We start from the raw sequence: 19480 nt of genomic DNA, 5'->3' as shown, positions 1-19480 counted from the left end.
CGTGGCTCCGGGCAGCAGCCAGAGCCCCGGGGTGGCAGCGGCGGTGGCCGGGAGGCCCGGGGCTCTGGCAGCAGCCGCAGTTACCGCTACCATGGGCTCCACTGGTGATTTAAAGGGCCCGGGGCTCCCAGCCGCTGCTGCCGGAGTCCTTTAAATCACTGCCAGATTTAAATTGCTATTTAAAGGCCCTGGGGATTTAAAGCCCCCACCCCTTCTGGTTGAGGCCCCACCCCCTGCTCAGGACCCCGGCCCTGCATACCGGTAAGTCCTTTAAGTTATTTTCACCCCTGCCTCCAGAGGAATATCTTGATTACAGCTTTGCACTGACACAGTTATGCTCGTGGCCGTGAAGTTTATAGCTTTGCTCATATCTGAAAGAGACATTTGGGCAATTGTTGCCAAGAAGCATTTTCTGAAGGATGTTGGAGTTCCCTTCCTCACTAGCCAAAGACACTGAGAGAATGTTTAGGACAAAGTGGTATGTAGTTCTTCTTTCCTTGCTCACCCCCAAATTACTGACCAGAGGGCACTTAACTCAGCAATCCATCTTTTTCTTTTGCTAATGACATTTTACAAATTACTTTCCCACAAGATCCTTAAATATAGAGAGCAGCTTTATCCCTGGTTATAAATGCTAAGGCAAGGAGAGGAACAAATGGGAACGAGGTAGCTGAGAAACAATAGTTCACTATTAGACTGGTATGAGCAGTTACATTTCCCCCATAATATATTTCAAGAATAATTTCTTACATTTTTATTTTACTTAATGTATATTTTTAATAGCAGTGATGGAGCAAGACTCACGTAACAGGTTTCTTAAGGGAATGGAATCCTTGGGTATTTGCTCTGACTTTTCTGAGACAAAGTTCAGTAGTCAACACGCATGAAGTTTTGTCACTGTCTGCAGAATATCAAGAAAAGCAGGGTTTCAGGGTGCTCCTATCTCCTTTTTCCATAGCTTGTTGGTTGTTATCTGCTGCCAGTGTACTGTCTTGAAGTCACAATTGTTAAGCTTATGGCTCGGTTGCAGAAAGGACCAGTTCTGTCCCAATCTTGAAAGTTTTTTTTCCTACATAAGCTTCAATTCTCATCTTGTTTTAAAAAACAAAGCAAAAACCACACACAACCTCCCCCAAAAACCAAACATCCAGCCAAGGGGAAAAAAAGAACACCCCCCACTAGAAATTGCATTGCTACCCACCTGTAAAACAAAGTAGGTAAGCTTCCACTGGCCTGTTCACCTTGAGGATACTCAATCTTGTCAGTTCTCTCAGTAGCTGAGGAGTTGAGGGTGGTTTCTCTACTGGCCCAATTGAGTTACGGAAGTTAGTATATTTTAGTGTTGTCTGTCTTCAGAAATGATTTTAATGGAAAGAGACTACTTTAGCATCAAGGTCATTCCTCTTCAGATTCCAATAGTTGTTTAGAAGGTCAAATTTAAAGCTTAAATTGTCAGCTTGCTGGAGGATTCTCAGCGATTTAAAGTCTTTAAATCGTGATTTGGGGACTTCAACAGCTGAGTCAAGGGAGAGAATTCTTCCAGGAGTGGGTGGGTCAGCTTTTGTGGCTCGCATCATGCGGGAGGTCAGACTAGATGATCATAATGGTCCCTTCTGATCTTAGAGTCTGAGTCTATGAGCACTTTATTCCAAAAATAGTCTTATTTACAAAATAACCACCAATATTATTACAAAATCATACTGTCTCTCAAACACCACTGTTAATACTATTCAGAAATCTGCATCTCGGGTGACATCTTTGATTATAGGAATTCATTGACAAGGCAGTCAACAAAAAGTCAGTCTTGTCTCCAACAGCATTTGAAATGCAATGAGTCATAAGGCTTTTTGATCATTGAAGGACGCAATAAACAGGGGCATGCTCTGTGTATTTCAGTTCCTGGTTTTTTAACAATCAAAATTGCATTTCTGAAAAATTACATTCACAGTTGTCTTTGAGGCAGTAGTGACAGAAACAGTGTCCCAGGAAATGAGCCAAAAAAACAAGTGCTCTTTATGCTCAAGTGTGTTATAAATATGCTGAAATCTTCTTTATATACACCTGACAATTCATGTGTGTAAAAATACTGTACAGTGCAATAGGGTGTCTGATTGCTGCTGTGGAAGTATGTGTCAAATGTGTGTGGGGGGAAATAATTCAGAAATTCAAATCCAAAAGAGATTTCAATTCTGATTTTCTAATGGGTAAAACTCCTTCCTTATTTTATACTGTTGCATTCTCCACTTTCACCAGATTCCATCCTGTCAATGTGGTGACTAACACGATAATGTCTCTGACTATTTTCGCCTAAACCTGTCAGCCACAAGTCAACACTGTCAATTATATCTTGCTCTGTAGAAAACTGCTCTTAGGAAAGACTAGAATCCCTACGTCAGCAGGAGATGGAGGCCGAAGGGGTGATGCTCTCAGTCTATAGGAGGGTACAGTTCTTACCATAGTATCTGCATCCAATCAAGAAGAAACACTTATTAACCACGGCGGTTTCTTGCTTTGGGTATTGAGCAAGTGTTCATTTTGTAACTGCACAGTATTGCAGAAGAGGGTGAGGGGCTTGTGGCACTTTGGGGTTTCACCCAGACCAAAAAGGGGTTCTCTTGCCATATGCCCTGTAACCTTGGGGACCTTCAGGCTGTGCAGCTTTGGCTGAAAGCCCTGACACCAGCAGTATACTCACAGCACAGTCTTGCCCTGCGCTTCCACCAGCCCAGTTACTCCTTGCAGGGCATCCCCAACAACCCTTCTGGTCCCGAGGTGCCCCAAAACATTCTCACTTGCAGCATCCAGTCCTCTTACTAGACACTCACAGAGATGCCTCCAAAGAGCCAGTACAAACAACTTGTTAGCCCTCTGTGATTGAGCAGTAAGAGGGACTTGCCGCTGCAGGGAAGATGGTTTTGGGGAGACTAGTGTCTGGAAGGTTATTGGAGTCATCCTGCAAGGAATAAGTGGGCTGGTCAGTGCTCAGGGTGAGACCCTTGTGCTGTGGGCATACTGCTGGTGTCAGGGCTCTCAAGCAAAGGCACCCAAGGTTACAGGGCAGGGGCTGACAGAACCCCTTACTAGTCTGGGTGAACCCCCAAAGCATCACAGGACTGAACAGAGCTAGGAGGTAAGATCTGCTAATGAAGGAATGGGATGGAATCACTCCATACATACAGAAATTGAAGGAATGTCTGATTGATATCTTAAACTTTCAAATAAAATATTAAGTACAAATATCTCTCTGCTCCACATGGTGTCAGAGTTAAACCAAAACCTTTTTACTCAGTCCATTTGCTGTACCAATTGCTTATGCTGACCTTTTTGTCTAAAGTAGGTGTCTGCTCTTCAACTTCAACCTCCTCTTTCTTCTTTCACAGCTGCATGTACCCCTTTTTTAACTAAGCTGAAATGGCAGTGTTCTGACTCTTCTATTGCTCTGATTGCTCCAGTGCTAATCCTGTTCTTATCTCTGCTTACTGTGTTCTTGGGGTATTTGCGGGCAGCCGTCGGAGTATAGCTGCTACCTTGGCTCCGGATCTCGGGCATCTTCTAGAGCCAGCTCTGCTCGGGCAAGTCCAGTGGTGAGCACATATCTTTTCTCTTTTTCTCTTCCTCCGTTTCAACTGCTTCATTCCTGTGTTTCCCAAGGCTTCTTTATACTTGTGCAGAAAGAGTGGTGCACCACTGCGTGGTGTCAGACAACTAGTCAACTGCAAGTTTAATTAAATCTATAATACAATATTGATTACACCTAAGGATCAGTGAGCAGGATCAGAAAATACAAAGGAACAGTGTGAACCGTAGCTAAATCCTCTAACCAAATAAATATTAAGTTTTGGAGAAGCATCCCCAGACACAACCATACCCAATCTAAGAGGTGCTCTTCCATCAGTTAGCCATCCCCACATGCACACATTCCTTTCCCAATGTCCTGCAAATTCTATGATGACGGTCTTGCCATCTTGCAGTTTTCAGGTTTTCTTCAGGGTCAGATGCACAGTACGCTCCGACAGGCCTCGTAGCAGGTGAAGCTCCAGATAGCACAGAACTCAAAACTGCAACAGCCTGAGCTCAGCAGAGTTTACTAGACTTGGAGACTGCAACAATTATGTCAACAGGATAATGGTACTTGTTAGTTACCGAAGGGCTGGCTCAAAATTTACCCTACCTCCACTAGCAGGGTAATAAATACCTGGCTGCTGCCACAGCCCTGCAGTTTAATGGAATAAATAAATAGTATAATAATTTTGTAACTTAATCAAACTTCTTTCAATTTAACTACCTGAAACATAACTTCCCTCCCTCTCCTGCATCTGTTAGACTTTTTTCTGACCTGCTCGTGGTGCATTTTTTCCCCGGTGATGGTTTCAGTCTTCCCTATTTCCTCCTTTTCTCTCCTACCTCCTTGTATATCTATCTTTCCCTGTGTTGTTCTCTACCTCTTTCCAAATATTTGGCTCTTTCTTCCCCCAAGATCTTTTAATAGCATATTTTTTTAACTTGTCCAATCTGTCTCCCGCCCCTTTTCTGCCCACCTAATCTTTTGTATGTTCCCAGACACCCAAGAGCCGGAAGATTAGCCCTACTAGCAAAGACTGCTATTAAAGATGAGGGGGAGGGAATGCACTGTACAATAGCAATACCCTTGTACAGTATGGACTCCACTCTTGCTTGGAATAGAGGATGCTGGGATTACTGCCAAAGTGCTGTCCTTGAACCTTGCTTGGTGAGTCCATAATTCTTATTAGCAGTCCGGCCAGTAAATGTCATTTTACTAGACAAATATCATACAGAGGCTTTGGACCTTACTTGAAGAGACATTTAATTATTTCAAGTTTCAGAGTAGCAGCCGTGTTAGTCTGTATCCGCAAAAAGAACAGGAGTACTTGTGGCACCTTAGAGACTAACAAATTTATTAGAGCATAAGCTTTCGTGGACTACAGCCCACTTCTTTGGATATCCATCTGAAGAAGTGGGCTGTAGTCCACGAAAGCTTATGCTCTAATAAATTTGTTAGTCTCTAAGGTGCCACAGGTACTCCTGTTCTTTTTTTTTAATTATTTCAGAATTTCAGACAACTTGTATACCAGAAAAAAACCTTCCCTTTAAGCAATGTTATCTCCTTAGCTAACTGCAGAATTCTGTAGTCCTTAGCACCAGGTTACCTATTAAACATGCCTAGAATGTGGAATTTTAAAGAGAGCTATTTGGGCTTCCACAGAAAATGACAGGATCATTTGAATAAGTTTCACTTGTACCTTTTGTGCCTATGTCTTTTGTATCATCTAATGCCAAAAAAACTGTCTCAACAAAATAACCATGCCACAAAACCTGTCTTCATAAAGTTAGTATAAAATATAAGAAGAGATGGGTGTCTCTGTATAGTTAAAAACTGATATTTACTGTGAGTTGTTAGCAATATGTGGACTGTGAATTTGGAGTGGCTATGCTGATATGGATTTCCCTTTCTCTTGATGTGTACTGTAGTCATGCCTCGCATTCTCCCTGCTTATTTGTCTTTTATCTCCATTTGGAAAATGTTTGGTATATGCTTCCTGTGGGTATCCTGTGCTTTCCCATTGTTTCTTGATCACGCTGCTATTTATAAATTCTGTTCTTAATTAGTGAGATGGAAGAGAATTGTGTTTTCAGTCTACAGTACTTACATTGAATATGCATAAACCTACTCAGTAAAGAAAAGACCTAAATTATGAGTATGTAGTCCTCTCTTGATCTGTTAGATAAGATGTAAAATTAATTTTTTAGAAATCCTTTTTTAAACCTGATAAACCCATACGAGATCAGGGAAACTGGCTCCTAGAATGGACAATTGCATAGAGATTTTCACCTCCCAGCTAACCCATGTTGTTGTGACCCGAGTTAACATCTGATAGCTGTGTTGTGGTTTAAATGAGATGAGTTGATGATTTGAGTCCAGTTGCTACCGAACAGCTGAGTATGTTGCAAAAGCTGTTGCTGCAGTTGGCACTTAGTGGTTGTGACGGTGTACCCCATAAGGCTTTATGGAAATATGCTTATGAATAACCTTTACATAGATATGTTACGTGGCATATATAGCATAAAACATATTCCAGTTAGGTCATATATATATTCATAAGCATATTTCCATAAAGCCTTATGGGGTGCACCGTCACAGTGTTGTCTGCAGACAGGCTAGGCATTGAACACCATTTAATTCCTAGAAATGTTGCCACGGGGTTAAGCTTGAGGCATGTTGGTAGAGCATTTTGAGCAAGCCAGTGCTGTATACGTTATCTGGATAAAGATAGAACTTCAGTTTCCAGAGACTTCAATCTAGCATCTTCCTTGCAACTAACCAAACAAAAAAATCGTCCACAGGCAGAGAATACGAGGGACCCCAGACACCAGTGCCTGAGGTCCCCACAATGTTAGGGAAATACACTCAGATAATTCTGGCAAGTGACCCACACCCACATGCTGCATAGTGAACTAGATTATAGCAAAATTCAGTTTATAGTGGAGTAAGTCTTGAATTTTTCCAGTGAATTTCAAAGGGCTATGAGTCTGCTTGACTGAAGCATCACTTCCCTTTTACTAAAGTTTAACACCAGTGTAATTATGCTAATTCCCTTAGAATCAATCATTATTATCTGGCAGATACATGCTGCAGCATTTCCCCATAGGGAGCAAAGATGTGGGCTTTTAGGAGGAGTAGGAAGATGACATGAATGAACACCCACTTCTAGTAGACATCCCCAGTCATAATAAACTCCACCCTGAGTGTATGCTTCTCCTAGGTGAGGAGCTGAAACTTGAATGTTGTTTTAGGCCTTCCCTTGGGAGATAATTTTAGAAAATACTTACACCTCCTGTTTCTTTTTGTGAAATACCCAGATAACAGGATAAGTTTGGGGCTTGTTAATTTTGATTATTCCTTTTGAAAATAAAACCAATAAAATCTGGTACCAGTTAATTCTTGTAAAGGTCACCAGTGAATGTCGTCGTTCCCAGTTTGGAAGCCTGTGTATTGATGAGATATAGATATGAGAGTGAGTGATATGAATAACCAGTAAGAATACTATGCGGGTCTGCTTTATATGCTACAGTACCATTGTGGGAACCGATAATCACAGATGTCTCTGACCTATCAGAGGCAGACATCAAGACTGCACTGCTGAAGATGGCACCTGGAAAAGCAGCAGGTCCAGACGAAGTCATGGTGGAATTTATCAAAGCGTTGAGAGAGTTTCGTGTATGCTGGCTCAAGTGAGTCCTGTGTGCAGTTTGGAAAGCGAAGACACTCCCAAGAGAATGGAAAAAGTCCATATTGGTACCAATATACAAACGAAATGGTGACATATACATTCAAAGTAATAAGGAATTACGTTGCTGTCCCATTGTATGAAGATGTTAGAACCATAGTTGCGTTTGTCCAACGGTGGAGCCCATTTTAGGAAAGGAGCTGTTTGCTCTTAGAAAAAGAAGAGGGACAACAGAATGATGTCATCAGGAGTGAAACCAAGGTCTTCGATATCAAATAGAAGCAGTAAGAGAAGAGGCTGAAATTGTCTGGGTGTATACAAAGAATGGATGAAGGGGATCTTGTTAGGGAGATGCTTGAGATTAAAGTACATGGGCGAAGAACAAGAGGATGGCCAAGAAAATGGTGGATGGACTGTGTATGGTAGGATACAAAGCAAGCATTGGACCAGCAAGCCTGGAAAAGACTGATGTGGTGATGCAACCCCAGCTACATGGGAAAAGGAGAAGGTCGGGATGGGGGGTATAATGAAGCAGTCCCACTTTGCACCAATAGATGTCTGAACTCAAAACTTCAGGGGCTTCCTCCCAGGAGAAAGAGACAGATCCTTTGTAGGTATAAATTGGGAGGGGTTTGAATTAGTTCAATGATGCAGAAAATGAAGTGGAATTCCACAGAAACAGCTGACTTCAGGTCTGATAGTGTGAACAAGTTTAAGTGTACTCAAGTCAAGTGAGCCAATATACTGCATAATAAATGAGCCAAATTTGAAGAGTCAGTGAGAAGACGGCTGGTACATAAACCACTGTGCCACTCAATCTGCTGTTCTTAAATATGCAATCTAAGGATGTTTCAAAGTGAGCTGGAGTTTGAGGAACAGTCTATATTGTCCTTTACATGGCTTTCTGACATCCTACATGTACCCTAGATTAAGTTAAGCAAAGGTTTTCCCAAAATATAGTTAGCAGCAGCTTGATTTCAGGAACATTGGTCAGTCTTATTTTTTACACACAATGGCTTCCATCCCAGAAGGATGCCAAAGCAGTTTAGAAATAACAGTAAACCATTCTATGTTTACTGTTATTGAAAAGCAACAGAGTATGAGTGAAGGTGTATAGCACATGAGACAGCAGTGCCTAGAAGGTAAACTTTTGATGGACATGACCCCACTTTATTTTTCAGAAGGGATCAGTGGAGCTTAATGTCCACACAAGACTTTGATGTTTAAGATCCCTTACTTAAGAGGTTCCACTCACTAAAGTCCATAGAATTCAGCTGATGTAACTATGATATGGCATTTTTCTGTAAAGGTGCTCTCTTTGTTGTTAGCTTGCCATAGGGGTTACTTATTAACATGTAAACCTGACTTTGAAAGACTTCCTTTCATTAGATAGTGTTAGTCTTCAGGAGTTTGTTTTTTGGTTCTTGTATTTGGCTCAAACAGTAGTAGAGTTATGCTGGTATGAAGTTTGGTAACATTGTACGAAACTCTGTACAGAAAATTTTCCCATAAATAACTATGTATTTGACTCAGGGTGATTGACTTTCTGACATATGTATCAACATGAAACAGGACTAAATGTAGGCTTGTATGATCTCAGCCCAATAATGATTATTTTAAAATTGTACTATTAAAATAAAAACATTTTTAGTTTGAAAATGTATTACTGAAAAATCCAGTCTTTCAGGGTTTTTTTTATCTTGAGTTACTGAGAAATGGATCTCTGGAAAATTGGAGGTAATATCCTAATGCTTTAAAAACAAACCTTGCATCATAAAGTTCAGGGTACAGATGCCCCCCAGGTTACGCAAACCCGACTTATGCAAATCCGCACTTACGGGAAAAGTTCCGTAAGCTAGAAATAGTTGGGTTTTTGTTTGTTTGTTTTGCATAATTGTCGGGTATACGTTTCCAACTTACGCAAAATTCGAGTTACGCAAGGTGTTCTGGAACGGAACGCTTGCGTAAGTCGGGGAGCGTCTGTATTTCTGATTTTTTTTTTTTTTTTTAAATGGTATGGTGAGGATTTTCAGCGCACAGCTAACATACTGCAGCCATTAACCTGAGAGTAAATATTGGCATTTTTAAACAAGTACTTAATGGCATAATAGTATGTAATGGTTCTGAAGGATCTGTGGAGTTTTTACAATGCATATAATATATCAATAGCATTTTTAAGTGCCATTGAAAGCTGGATTTCAGCCCTCCAGGAAAATTAGAATGAATAGGGACACTTAATTAATAGGTACTTACACAGTTAAGGAGAAGTCCAGGTATTGTGAGAAAAATAATAAATATCATGTAAGTTGGCAGCATTGAAATTAGCTTGGTTTTCCCACCCTTACAGATGTATGTATTCAAGTCAGCACACAACCGTACCTATTTCCTACCCTGGCTAATTGTGCTGAGAGAGAAACAAACTCAACTAAATGGTATTAAGTTTTCACAATGTATGTTTTGAAGGAGTGGCGTGCCATTGAAAGATACTGATTTCTCAAATTAAAGATGGGAAAATGTCCCTCAAACTCCTAACCTTTTCTCACTACTCCATTTCTCCACCCAGCACTGATTTCAGCTCCTTTTTGCAAAAAACGACAGTAGCTGCACCTGCAAGCAATTGTGCAGGGCTAAATCTGCATTCTCGAGTCTTAGTGCTGTGAAGTCTTTAATATGCATGCATGTGTTGGGAATATAGTTGGTAATATTAAAATGATATACATAAAATTATAATTTCTATATTTGCATGTGTGTGTAGTTAAACTGAAGTGATAAGATTATGGTATTTAGTCAAGTTTGCTGATTGCAAATTGATCTGGTGCTCAGTTAATCCCTTCCATCATGTGACTGCCGCTTTATTTCCCACTCCTGTCTCTGTGTGTATGTACAATAACTACATGCTAATATAACAAACTGCATAGTTTTCTGTATAAATACAGATCTTCAGGATAATGCTGGCAGATTTCACTTTCCATAAATCTTCAGTAATTAAGAAAAAATTGGAGGTAAATCCTGATCATGTAGATTAGCCTTTCAAATGCTGAGAAAAGAGGAGAGTGTCACTGTATGCTATTAAGTCTGGAAATTTCAAAATGTTCACACTTTTTAATCACTAAGGGGAGCTAGTAGTTTGAAAGATACTTCTTTGAAACCAATTTTGTTATTCTCTAAATCTGTGTTAAAAGATTTCTCAGAGCTAAAAAGAGGACAACATGTTTGGAATTCAAAGGCATATTTTGGTAGCCAGGCACAACACTGCAAAAAGTGCACAACACTCCACGGGGCCCTGGCCCCACCCCAAACTCCGCCCCCCTCCCCTGAGCACCCTGCATTCCCCCTCCTCCTTCCCGCCCCCCAGCTGCTGCTGCGCTGGGGAAGTTGCTTCGGCCCCTGCTGCAGTGGAGAGCGGCGGGAACCCGGAAAGTTGGAGCCTGGGGAGGAGGTGGTCCCCTTACCATGCCTCCCTATTTTCCTGGACATGTCCGGCTTTTTGGAAATTCCTCCCGGACGGGGATTTCAGAACCAAAAAGCCGGACATGTCTGGGAAAATTTCGGACGTATGGTAACCCTACCCCAGAGCCTCTTCCCCCCCCACCCGCCCGCCAGAACCCCAGGCCTCACTTCAGAGCCGCTTCCTCCCGCCCGCCAGACCCCCCAGGCCTCACCCCAGAGCTGCCTCCCACCCGCCTGACCCTCTAAGCCTCACCTCAGAGCCGCCTCCTGCCCGCCCGACCTCCCAGGTCTCACCCCAGAGCCGCCTTCCTCCCGCCCACCTGACCCCCCCAGGCCTCACCCCAGAGCCACCTGCTCTCCACAGTGCCCATCCTCAGCCTTCTTCTGCCTCAGTGCCCCCTCTCCTGAGAGCCTGCCCTCCGCAGCCCCCCCACTCTCCACAGCCCCTGCCTCAGAGCCCCCACCCCCTCCCATAGCCCCCACCTTCCATAGCGCCCCCCACCTCTGTCCTCCCCTTCACCTTCCTCCATAACCCCTATCCTTCATTTCCCCACCTCCTCCCATAGCCCAACCCCTCCACGGCCCCCCACTCTCCACAGCCCCTGCCTCAGAGCTCTCCACCCTTCACTTCCCTCAGGGGAGCCTCCACCCTGCCTCCAGACGGACCTGGCCAGGCTGCGGGAGGCACTGCAGCGCGGGCCCTTCCTGGGTGGGGGAGCTCGGGCTCCCGGGAGCCGCCGCTGCCATGCACCAAGAAACTTCCCCTGCACCAGGACCCGCCCCCGGGCAGCGGCTCCGCCGGGGGGGAGGCAGCCCCGGCTGTACGGACCGCTGGTGGGGGGGCTCCTTGCACGGCCGGGACGGAGTGGGGAGACTGAGGCTCTGCCAGAGCTGCGGGGGATGCTCGGAGGAGGGAGAAGCAGCTGCGGGTCCCCCGCACCAGCAGCTGGCTGCAGAGACGCCACCGCTCCTAGCTGTGGGGCGCAGGGTTGCAGCAGCATGGGGGGGTTGCAATCCACAGGCTGAACGAGCTGACACCCCAAGAGGAGAGGGGGCAGTGGGTAGGTTTATCATACGTCCATATTTTCTGGACGTTTTTATATATTTAAAAAAATCCGGACGGCAATTAACAACTAAAAAGCCGGACATGTCCAGGGAAATACAGACGTATGGTAACCCTAATCTGTGCTATGTTCCTTTTCCCATTTCTTGAAGACATTCAGAACGGTGGGGACCAATGGTCAGTTTTTTTGTAGCCTATGAGGGGCTGTACTAGATTGGCATCACAATATTTTCATTATAAGCCATGTCTTTGAAAATGCAAGTGTGGTTAGGAGAATGTGCCGGCCTTGTTGTAACAAACCAACATAGTAATTGTTTGGCAGAGCTGCAACTAACTCCTTACTCCTAACTAACACCTTTAATGATGAACAGAATACAAGTGATAACGGAAGTAGATTTAATTCTAAGCAAATTTGTTAATTGTTTGATACTTTGCCCTCAATTTTCACAGCTTTCATCCAATCCAGTCTTCCATTCAATTTTAAAATTTTACTGGTATATCAAAGCTGACAGCTATAGCCAGTGAAGAGTGACAGATCTGTTTGTGCTTCAGCTTGTCTGGAGTGGAGATCTGCTGCAGTGCTGACTTGCATTCCAGAAATTCCCGATATGTTTGTTTAAGTAAGAAGGATTGATTTAACAGGCTTTCCTTATCTAAGTTAGTTACAAAGAATCCTGAAGAAACACCTAATCCTCACCTGACAAAGTTCAAAGGTTTTCTAGCTAGTAAGTAACCTTTAAAAGTTCTGTGCTGATTCCTACAGCAAGGTAGACTTTGACTATTATTGAAATGCACAAGACCTTAATATGGCCCTGTGTGTGCCCATAGAACTTACCTCTTTTAGACTGTACTTTTAAGGAGTAGTGTTTGATTACATCAGTCACTGTTTCCCAATGAGGCAGGAAGGAACACTACATTCTGATTATTAAAATTAGTAATAAAAATTCTTTCCTCAGTGTTAAGGTAGGTTTATAATTCCTTGTATCTAATCACTGTCCATTTCTCATTCAGCATTAGATAGTGTGTCCTGTCCATCTCAGAGGTGGTGCTGTTTCAACCTTTCTTGATTATGAGTTTGAGACTGCCCTCTGGTGCTGGATTTATAGAGCAGAAAAGGTCAACACAACTGTGAAATTGTACCAATGGTGAGCTCACTCCACTAAGAACCAAATACTCTACTAGTTTTAGAATAGAAAATGTGATCTCAGATTTCATTCATGTCACAACAAACAGAAAATAAGACCTTGCTTTTTATGGGGAAAATGATCTCATCACATGTCACTGAAATGAAGCTGAGGAGCAATTCAATGATACATGCACACAGTGGCTGTGGACTTTTTAGCACCTGATGCCATACAACATAAGGTCCTCTAGCAGCTGCTTTGTCAAAATTTATAAGCATACGTAGTCTAGTTTAAGAGGCTGGTGTCTGGGAGTTCTGGATTAAAGGCCTGACTCTTCTGCTGATTTAGTTTGACCTTGAAGTCACTTAACTTCGTTGTTCCTGTTTATTTGTCGCAGACTGGGGATAATATGAACCTATTTCATGGGGGTATTGAGGTCTATTCAGTAAATGTTTGTAAAACACTTGAAGAGCTTCATAGAATCATAAAATATTAGGGTTGGAAGGGACCTCAAGAGGTCATCTGGTCCGACACTCTGCTCAAAACAGGACCAATTCCCAGACAGATTTTTACCCCATTTCCCTAAATGGCCTCCTCAAGGATTGAACTCACAACCCTGGAGGTTTAGCAGGCCAATGCTCAAACCACTGAGCTATCCTCCCCCCTTCCACTATATTAGTGCACAGTGGTGATGCTGGCACTAGATATGTGTAGAGGCAAGACATTTGTAGGGTTAATATCAAATATTTGCGAGTTAAGTGGAAAGAGTAAGGGAAATAAGTTTCAAATGTATTAAAAACTGCAGTAGTTCATTACTGTTTATGAAGAATAGGCAATACTTCCATATATGGACTTGTAGAATTATTCTGCTCCTGCTTGGCTTCCAGCTGCATTCAGCCCTCTGATAGTGCTGACACTTTTGTAATATGGCTCTGCTTTTATTCTGAAAAATAACCTTCAAAAGAGGCTGAACTCTGATCCCTTTGTGATGTGCTTATTTTACAAAGAACAGCTTGTACCCCTTGCCAGATTACAATGCTGCACATAGGAATTTTCCTGAAAATGACTCTACGTACGCCTTCCTTCTCCTTCTCTCTTGCATAACCCCCCATGAAATGATGGGCATTCAGAAGGTGGTCTGTTAGTAGACATGAGTATTATACAGTATTAAAACATATAGATTTTGATTTATTTCAATAGAGTCCTACAATAAAAAGCTTTTACATTTTTATTAGCTGTATTCCTATTTATATTACTTTCTTGGCAAGTACTTTATTCTTTCATTTTTTCTGTAGCATGTATTTATTAGCTATTATTTTTACAGTAAAAAGTATGGTGAGCAGTTCGGAGGCTGTTAGGTTGTTCTCCATTGGTTTGCTTGTGTGATAGCATTCTTTGTTGCACAGAAACTTAGAAGTTCAGCATTGTTTGGCAAGAACTTTGTGTAACCTCAAAGAGAAAAAAACTTTCTTTCCTGAACTTTCACTGTTTACAGTTTCCACTTGGTTCAAATGTTAAGGGCCTTTTACCATGCTGATGTCTGTTCTTAACTAACTGGGGATAGCCGGGGGCATTTCTACACTACAGACTTCTGCCAATGCAAATTACGTCAGCATAAAAGCTGCTGCAGTTAATATATTGCTTGTGTGCATCCTCCTCATGTCAGCACTGCAAGAACTCCCCAGGAGTGTGGTGCACCATGGGTAGGTATCCCAGTATGCAACCCAGTGCCACCATTCAGGGCACTGTCTTTTGGGAAGTTTTGGCAATGCATGATGGGGCAGAAACGAGTCGTGCAGGAGTGACTGGGACTGCAGAGTCAGGTTCCCATTATGGCTCCATTTTCTGCAAGAGATGGTGAATGTAGCTGAAATCTTACTTCTGAGGGTAACAAAGGCACAGAGAGCACAGCTGTTGCTGGCGTCTCAAAGCCATCCAGACCTGTATGCTGCTAGCCTGTTGACTGCAATGGTGCCTGCTGAAGTTATTGCTGACTGGCACAGGAAGGTGTCCTACCGCGGAGGAAGAAATAAGGCTGCCATCCCTAGAAACTTTTGGGAGAGGATTGCAATATACGTCCATGGAAATTTCACTAAGATTTTTGAAGAGGATTCAAGGGACACCCCTGTGTACATAAAATGCTCCATATGGGGCCCCCTGCTAATTCTGCAGAGCAATGAAAAACCGAGAGCAACTCTACCTCTTTATTGTACTCACGGCCTTTTCTAGTACAAGTAAATTAATGAAAAGTCAGTGGCTGTGTCCTGCTAAGTTGGGGGGAGGTATCAGTACATCATTGTAATGGGAAATACAATCACACATTTAACTGAGGATCCTTCTCCTGCATCAGGCTTCCCTGTGCTCAACTACTGGCACTGATTATACTGCAATGGAATCTCAAACAGCTCCTGGCTCATGGAATAGCAGGACCCCTCCAGTCGCAGGACCCCCACTCTCCTCCTCACTGTTCACACCAGGGGCCTTGGAGTATCCACAGTGGTGTGTAGGGTGGCGGTGGGGTGTTCACCAAATATGACATGCAGTTCTTTGTAAAAGCAGGAGGTCTGCGGCTCAGCACCAGATTGATTGCCGGCCTCCCTGGCCTTCTGGTATGCCTGCTGCAGTTCCTTTACTTTCACACGGCACTGATGCTGATCCCTGTCTCACCCCTCTCCTGCATCTCCTGTACAATCTGCTCATAGATGTCCACGTTTCTGTGGCCGGTCCATAGCTGTGCTTGCATAGCCTCTTCTCTCTACAGGCCCCGGAGATAAAATACCTCCTGTCTGCTCCAGGCAGGAACATGTCTGGAGTGTGCAGCCAACATGGCTGGTGGGACAGTTGCACACAACAGTGGAAAGCTGCTAGGTGTACTTGCCAAGATGGGACAATCAGGAAAAGGCATTTCAAAAATTTGTGGGGGTTTTAATGGGTGTGGGGGACTTCTGGTCTCTGTCACCCTGGAGAGTGGAGTTGACAACCATGACCAGAGCAGTCAGTATCGGGCATTGTGGGATAGCAGCTGGAGGACTGTTAGGGTTGATAAAGGTAATGCAATGTCTACATTTGTGCTGTGTCAACTTCAGTACATGGACCATGGCTCAATGCCACTTGGCAAGGTGCTGTTACTTGTGCATAATGAAGAACTTACATTGGTGGGAGGCAAATTTAAGTGTAGACTTATGCACAATTAGGTCGACACAAGGAGGCCTACGTCACTCTAATACTATCGTGTAGACCAGGCCTTAGGTTGGAGCTTAAAATGGCCCTAAAGGGATCCCTCAAAGGACCTACTATTCTCCTTAAACTAACTTATAAAACTCACCTGGAGAGCCATCAGGTCTTGGAATTTTAGTACTTGCCATGCTTGGTGTTGCCTCTAAGATTTCTTCTTCTTTTATCTACAGTTTCTTTATCAATTTCATGTATTTTTGGCAAGCCTGCTACTTCCAGATATTTTTGAATCACTTCAGAGCTTGTGTAAGTGAAGTAGAGTGGGTTTATAATAAGCAGCAAAAGTAGCACACATCACTAGGGTGTGTATCTGTTGCTGACTGTTATTTCCTGTTTCATAAAACATTGGTTTTATATATCTAAGGGCTTCTTCAGTGGCATGTGTCATCAACATATTTAGTTTCCCACTAATATTAGTTAACTATTTATATACTATTTTGACCCTGGGGTTTTATGAATCTCCCCTGATTTTAATTTTTCTTAATCTCCTTTTTCAATTGAGAGGTTCTGCTTATCAGCTGACCCCTAAAAACTTCTCCAAATGCCTCCCCCAGAAGATATCTCTTTGTTCAGTACTTTCAAATGATATAAATATAATGTCTCCTTTAATTGTTGTTGTCCAGTTTTTGTCCTGGAGAAGCTTAACTCATTGTCCATAAATCATCTTTGAGATCCACACCAACCATGCAGTATAACTTCTAATGGGGTTATTTGACTATGCCAGTTTCTATAGATCTTGTCTGCTTCATTAAAGATTTAGAAACAAGCATTTCATAGAATCATAGAAGATTAGGGTTGGAAGAGACCTCAGGAGGTCATCTAGTCCAACCCCCTGCTCAAAGCAGGACCAGCACCAACTAAATCATTCCAGCCAGGGCTTTGTCAAGCCAGGCCTTAAAAGATGGAAATTCCACCACCTCCTTAGGTAACCCATTCCAGTGCTTCACCACCTTCCTAGTGAAATAGTTTTTCCTAATATCCAACCTAAACCTCCCCGACTGCAATTTGAGACCATTGCTCCTTGTTCAGTCACCTGCCACCACTGAGAACAGCCGAGCTCCATCCTCTTTGGAATCCCCCTTCAGGTAGTTGAAGGCTGCTACCTCATCCCCCCTCACTCTTCTCTTCTGCAGACTAAATAAGCCCAGTTCTCTCAGCCTCTCCTCATAAGTCATGTTCCCCAGCCCCTTACTTATTTTTGTTGCCCTCTGCTGGACTCTCTCCAATTTGTCCACATCCTTTGTGTGTGTGGTGTGGTGGGGGGGGGGGGTGTGTGGCAAAACTGGACGCAGTACTCCAGATGTGGCCTTACCAGAGCCGAATAGAGGGGAATAATCACTTCCCTCGATCTGCTGGCAATGCTCCTACTAATGCAGCCCAATATGCTGTTAGCTTTCTTGGCAACAAGGGCACACTGTTGACTGAAATCCAGTTTCTCAACCACTGTAATCCCCGGGTCCTTTTCTGCAGAACTGCTGATTATCCAGTCGGTCCCCAGTCTGTAGCAGTGCATGGGATTCTTCTGTCCTAAGTGCAGGACTCTGCACTTGTCCTTGTTGAACCTCATCAGATTTCTTTTGGCCCAATCCTCCAATTTGTCTAGGTCTAGGCAGATGTTTCATTTCTAATTATGTTGTATTCATAATTGTGTGCCTGAGTGGGCTTGATTTCTGCTTGTAAACTTCCGTAGCTAATTTCTTTATTAATCCTCTTACCACCTTTCCAGCCCCCTCCCCCCCCCCCCCCCGTATTCCCCTTCCTTTACATCCAAAAATAAAATACCAAAATAGCATTTATATCAGTCCTCAAATGACTGACTTGCTGAGCCCGAAATAGAGATGGACAGAATTTTATTTGGAATGCTCTGTTCCATTTTTTTCAAATAAGGTCAATGTTCCATTTCAGCCTTTTCGGAAAAGAACCTTTTGATTTTTTTTAAGTTATTTTTTTAGTTCCGTTTTATATTATATAACATTTTAAAAGGTGAAATTGGAACAAGATGTTTTAATTTGATCAGGATGAAATATTTTTACCCAAAGCAAAACTTCTTGAATTTAGTTTCATGGGTATTTTTTTGTTGTGTTTTGGAACTGAAATTTCAAATTTGCAGTTTTTTCCTGCCCAACTCTTACCCTAAACCACTGTACTCTCCCCTTGAACACTTGGACTACTTCTTTTTGCAATCCAAGGGAGGTACATTCTCTGCCAATGGGACTTCAACCCTTGCCCTTAGGGATAGATAACCACCTGATCATTTGCACTACATTGGGAGGATTTACATAGATCCCAAGGGCCCCTCCTTGTGCCTATCTATTTTCCTCAGTCTCCTCCATGTGTGAGACACACTCGAAATATTTTATTTTCTATTTGTAATATAAAGAAATCAGCTACAACAAAGTTATGGCCACCCCAAGACCACCTTCTGGTTAATCTCATTCATCTTGCATCTTTTCTTTTTCTACCCCCCTTTTCAGCACCTTATTATAGTTTAGTTGCTAATCTGGAGTATGCTCTTGGGTGGCTGAGATTTGGATATGGATTTCTATTCCAAGTGATTTATATGTGGCCTCTACAGCTGTCTAATTTCAGAATGATTTGAAATTATTTGAAATATGGCTTTCTTGATTAAGGTAAAAAGAACTTGTATAACACACGAGCAGTCCTAACAGAAAAATTCACAAGCTTCTCTTTATCAGTTAGAAGAATACCCCATCTTAAAATGTATGGTACACCAAGGAAGGCTTGAGGTGTGATCCAGACTGCTTCCTCCCCCAAATGCCATTACAGTGCTATGTATTGTGGTTGCTCTGTGAGCAGAATATCTTGCCTGTGAACCTTCTTCCTCAGATCCCTAACAGAGCTAGGTTTAAAAGCAAACAGCCTGCCTTATTTTGTCTTCCCTTTGTCCAATATTATCCAATTATTGCTTCTAAATGATCTCTCTTTTGTTTGCAGGTTGAAGAAAGGCCAGAAAAAGACTTTGAGAAGGTAAGAAAGTTGACATGAATTATATTGATCATAACACATATCTTACCACTTTTCCATATGTTAAACTTGCATTAAATTTACACAAATTTTGAATAAAATCCATGGCAGGATATGGCTTCAGATAGTAAGAACATAAGAATGACCATATTGGATCAGACCAGCGGTCCATTTAGCCATGATCCTGTCTTCTGGCAGTGGCCGGTACCAGATGCTTCAGAGGGAATTAATAGAACTGGGGCAATTGTCTAGTGATCCAAACCCCTGTCGTACATTCCCAGCTTCTGGCAATCAGAGGCTTAGGGACCCCCAAAGCATGGGGTTGTGACCTTGACCCTTTTGGCTAATAGCCATTGATGGACTTATCCTCCATGAAC

The 19480-nt window shown here is 42.8% G+C and overlaps 1 protein-coding gene across 41 annotated transcripts in view; it reads left to right on the top strand.

Moving 5' to 3' along the window:
- LRRFIP1 (LRR binding FLII interacting protein 1) overlaps window positions 1-19480 on the top strand; it is a 193116-nt gene that overhangs the window by 142102 nt on the left and 31534 nt on the right. For 20 of the 41 annotated variants that reach the window (XM_054043456.1, XM_054043454.1, XM_054043432.1 and 17 more), the window contains 2 exons: window positions 3507-3584; window positions 19074-19106. In XM_054043456.1, coding sequence (XP_053899431.1) covers window positions 3507-3584; window positions 19074-19106 — 111 coding nt within the window. Of the gene's footprint in view, window positions 1-3506; window positions 3585-4642; window positions 4730-16291; window positions 16365-19073; window positions 19107-19480 lie in introns of those variants that run through there. The other 21 variants (XM_054043457.1, XM_054043453.1, XM_054043449.1 and 18 more) reach the window with 3 other exon arrangements.

The sequence above is a fragment of the Malaclemys terrapin genome, chromosome 11 (genome assembly GCF_027887155.1).
Source record: "Malaclemys terrapin pileata isolate rMalTer1 chromosome 11, rMalTer1.hap1, whole genome shotgun sequence".
Lineage (NCBI taxonomy): Eukaryota > Metazoa > Chordata > Testudines > Emydidae > Malaclemys > Malaclemys terrapin.
Note: the sequence above shows the minus strand (reverse complement) of the source record. Positions and strands in the feature narration are given on the sequence as shown.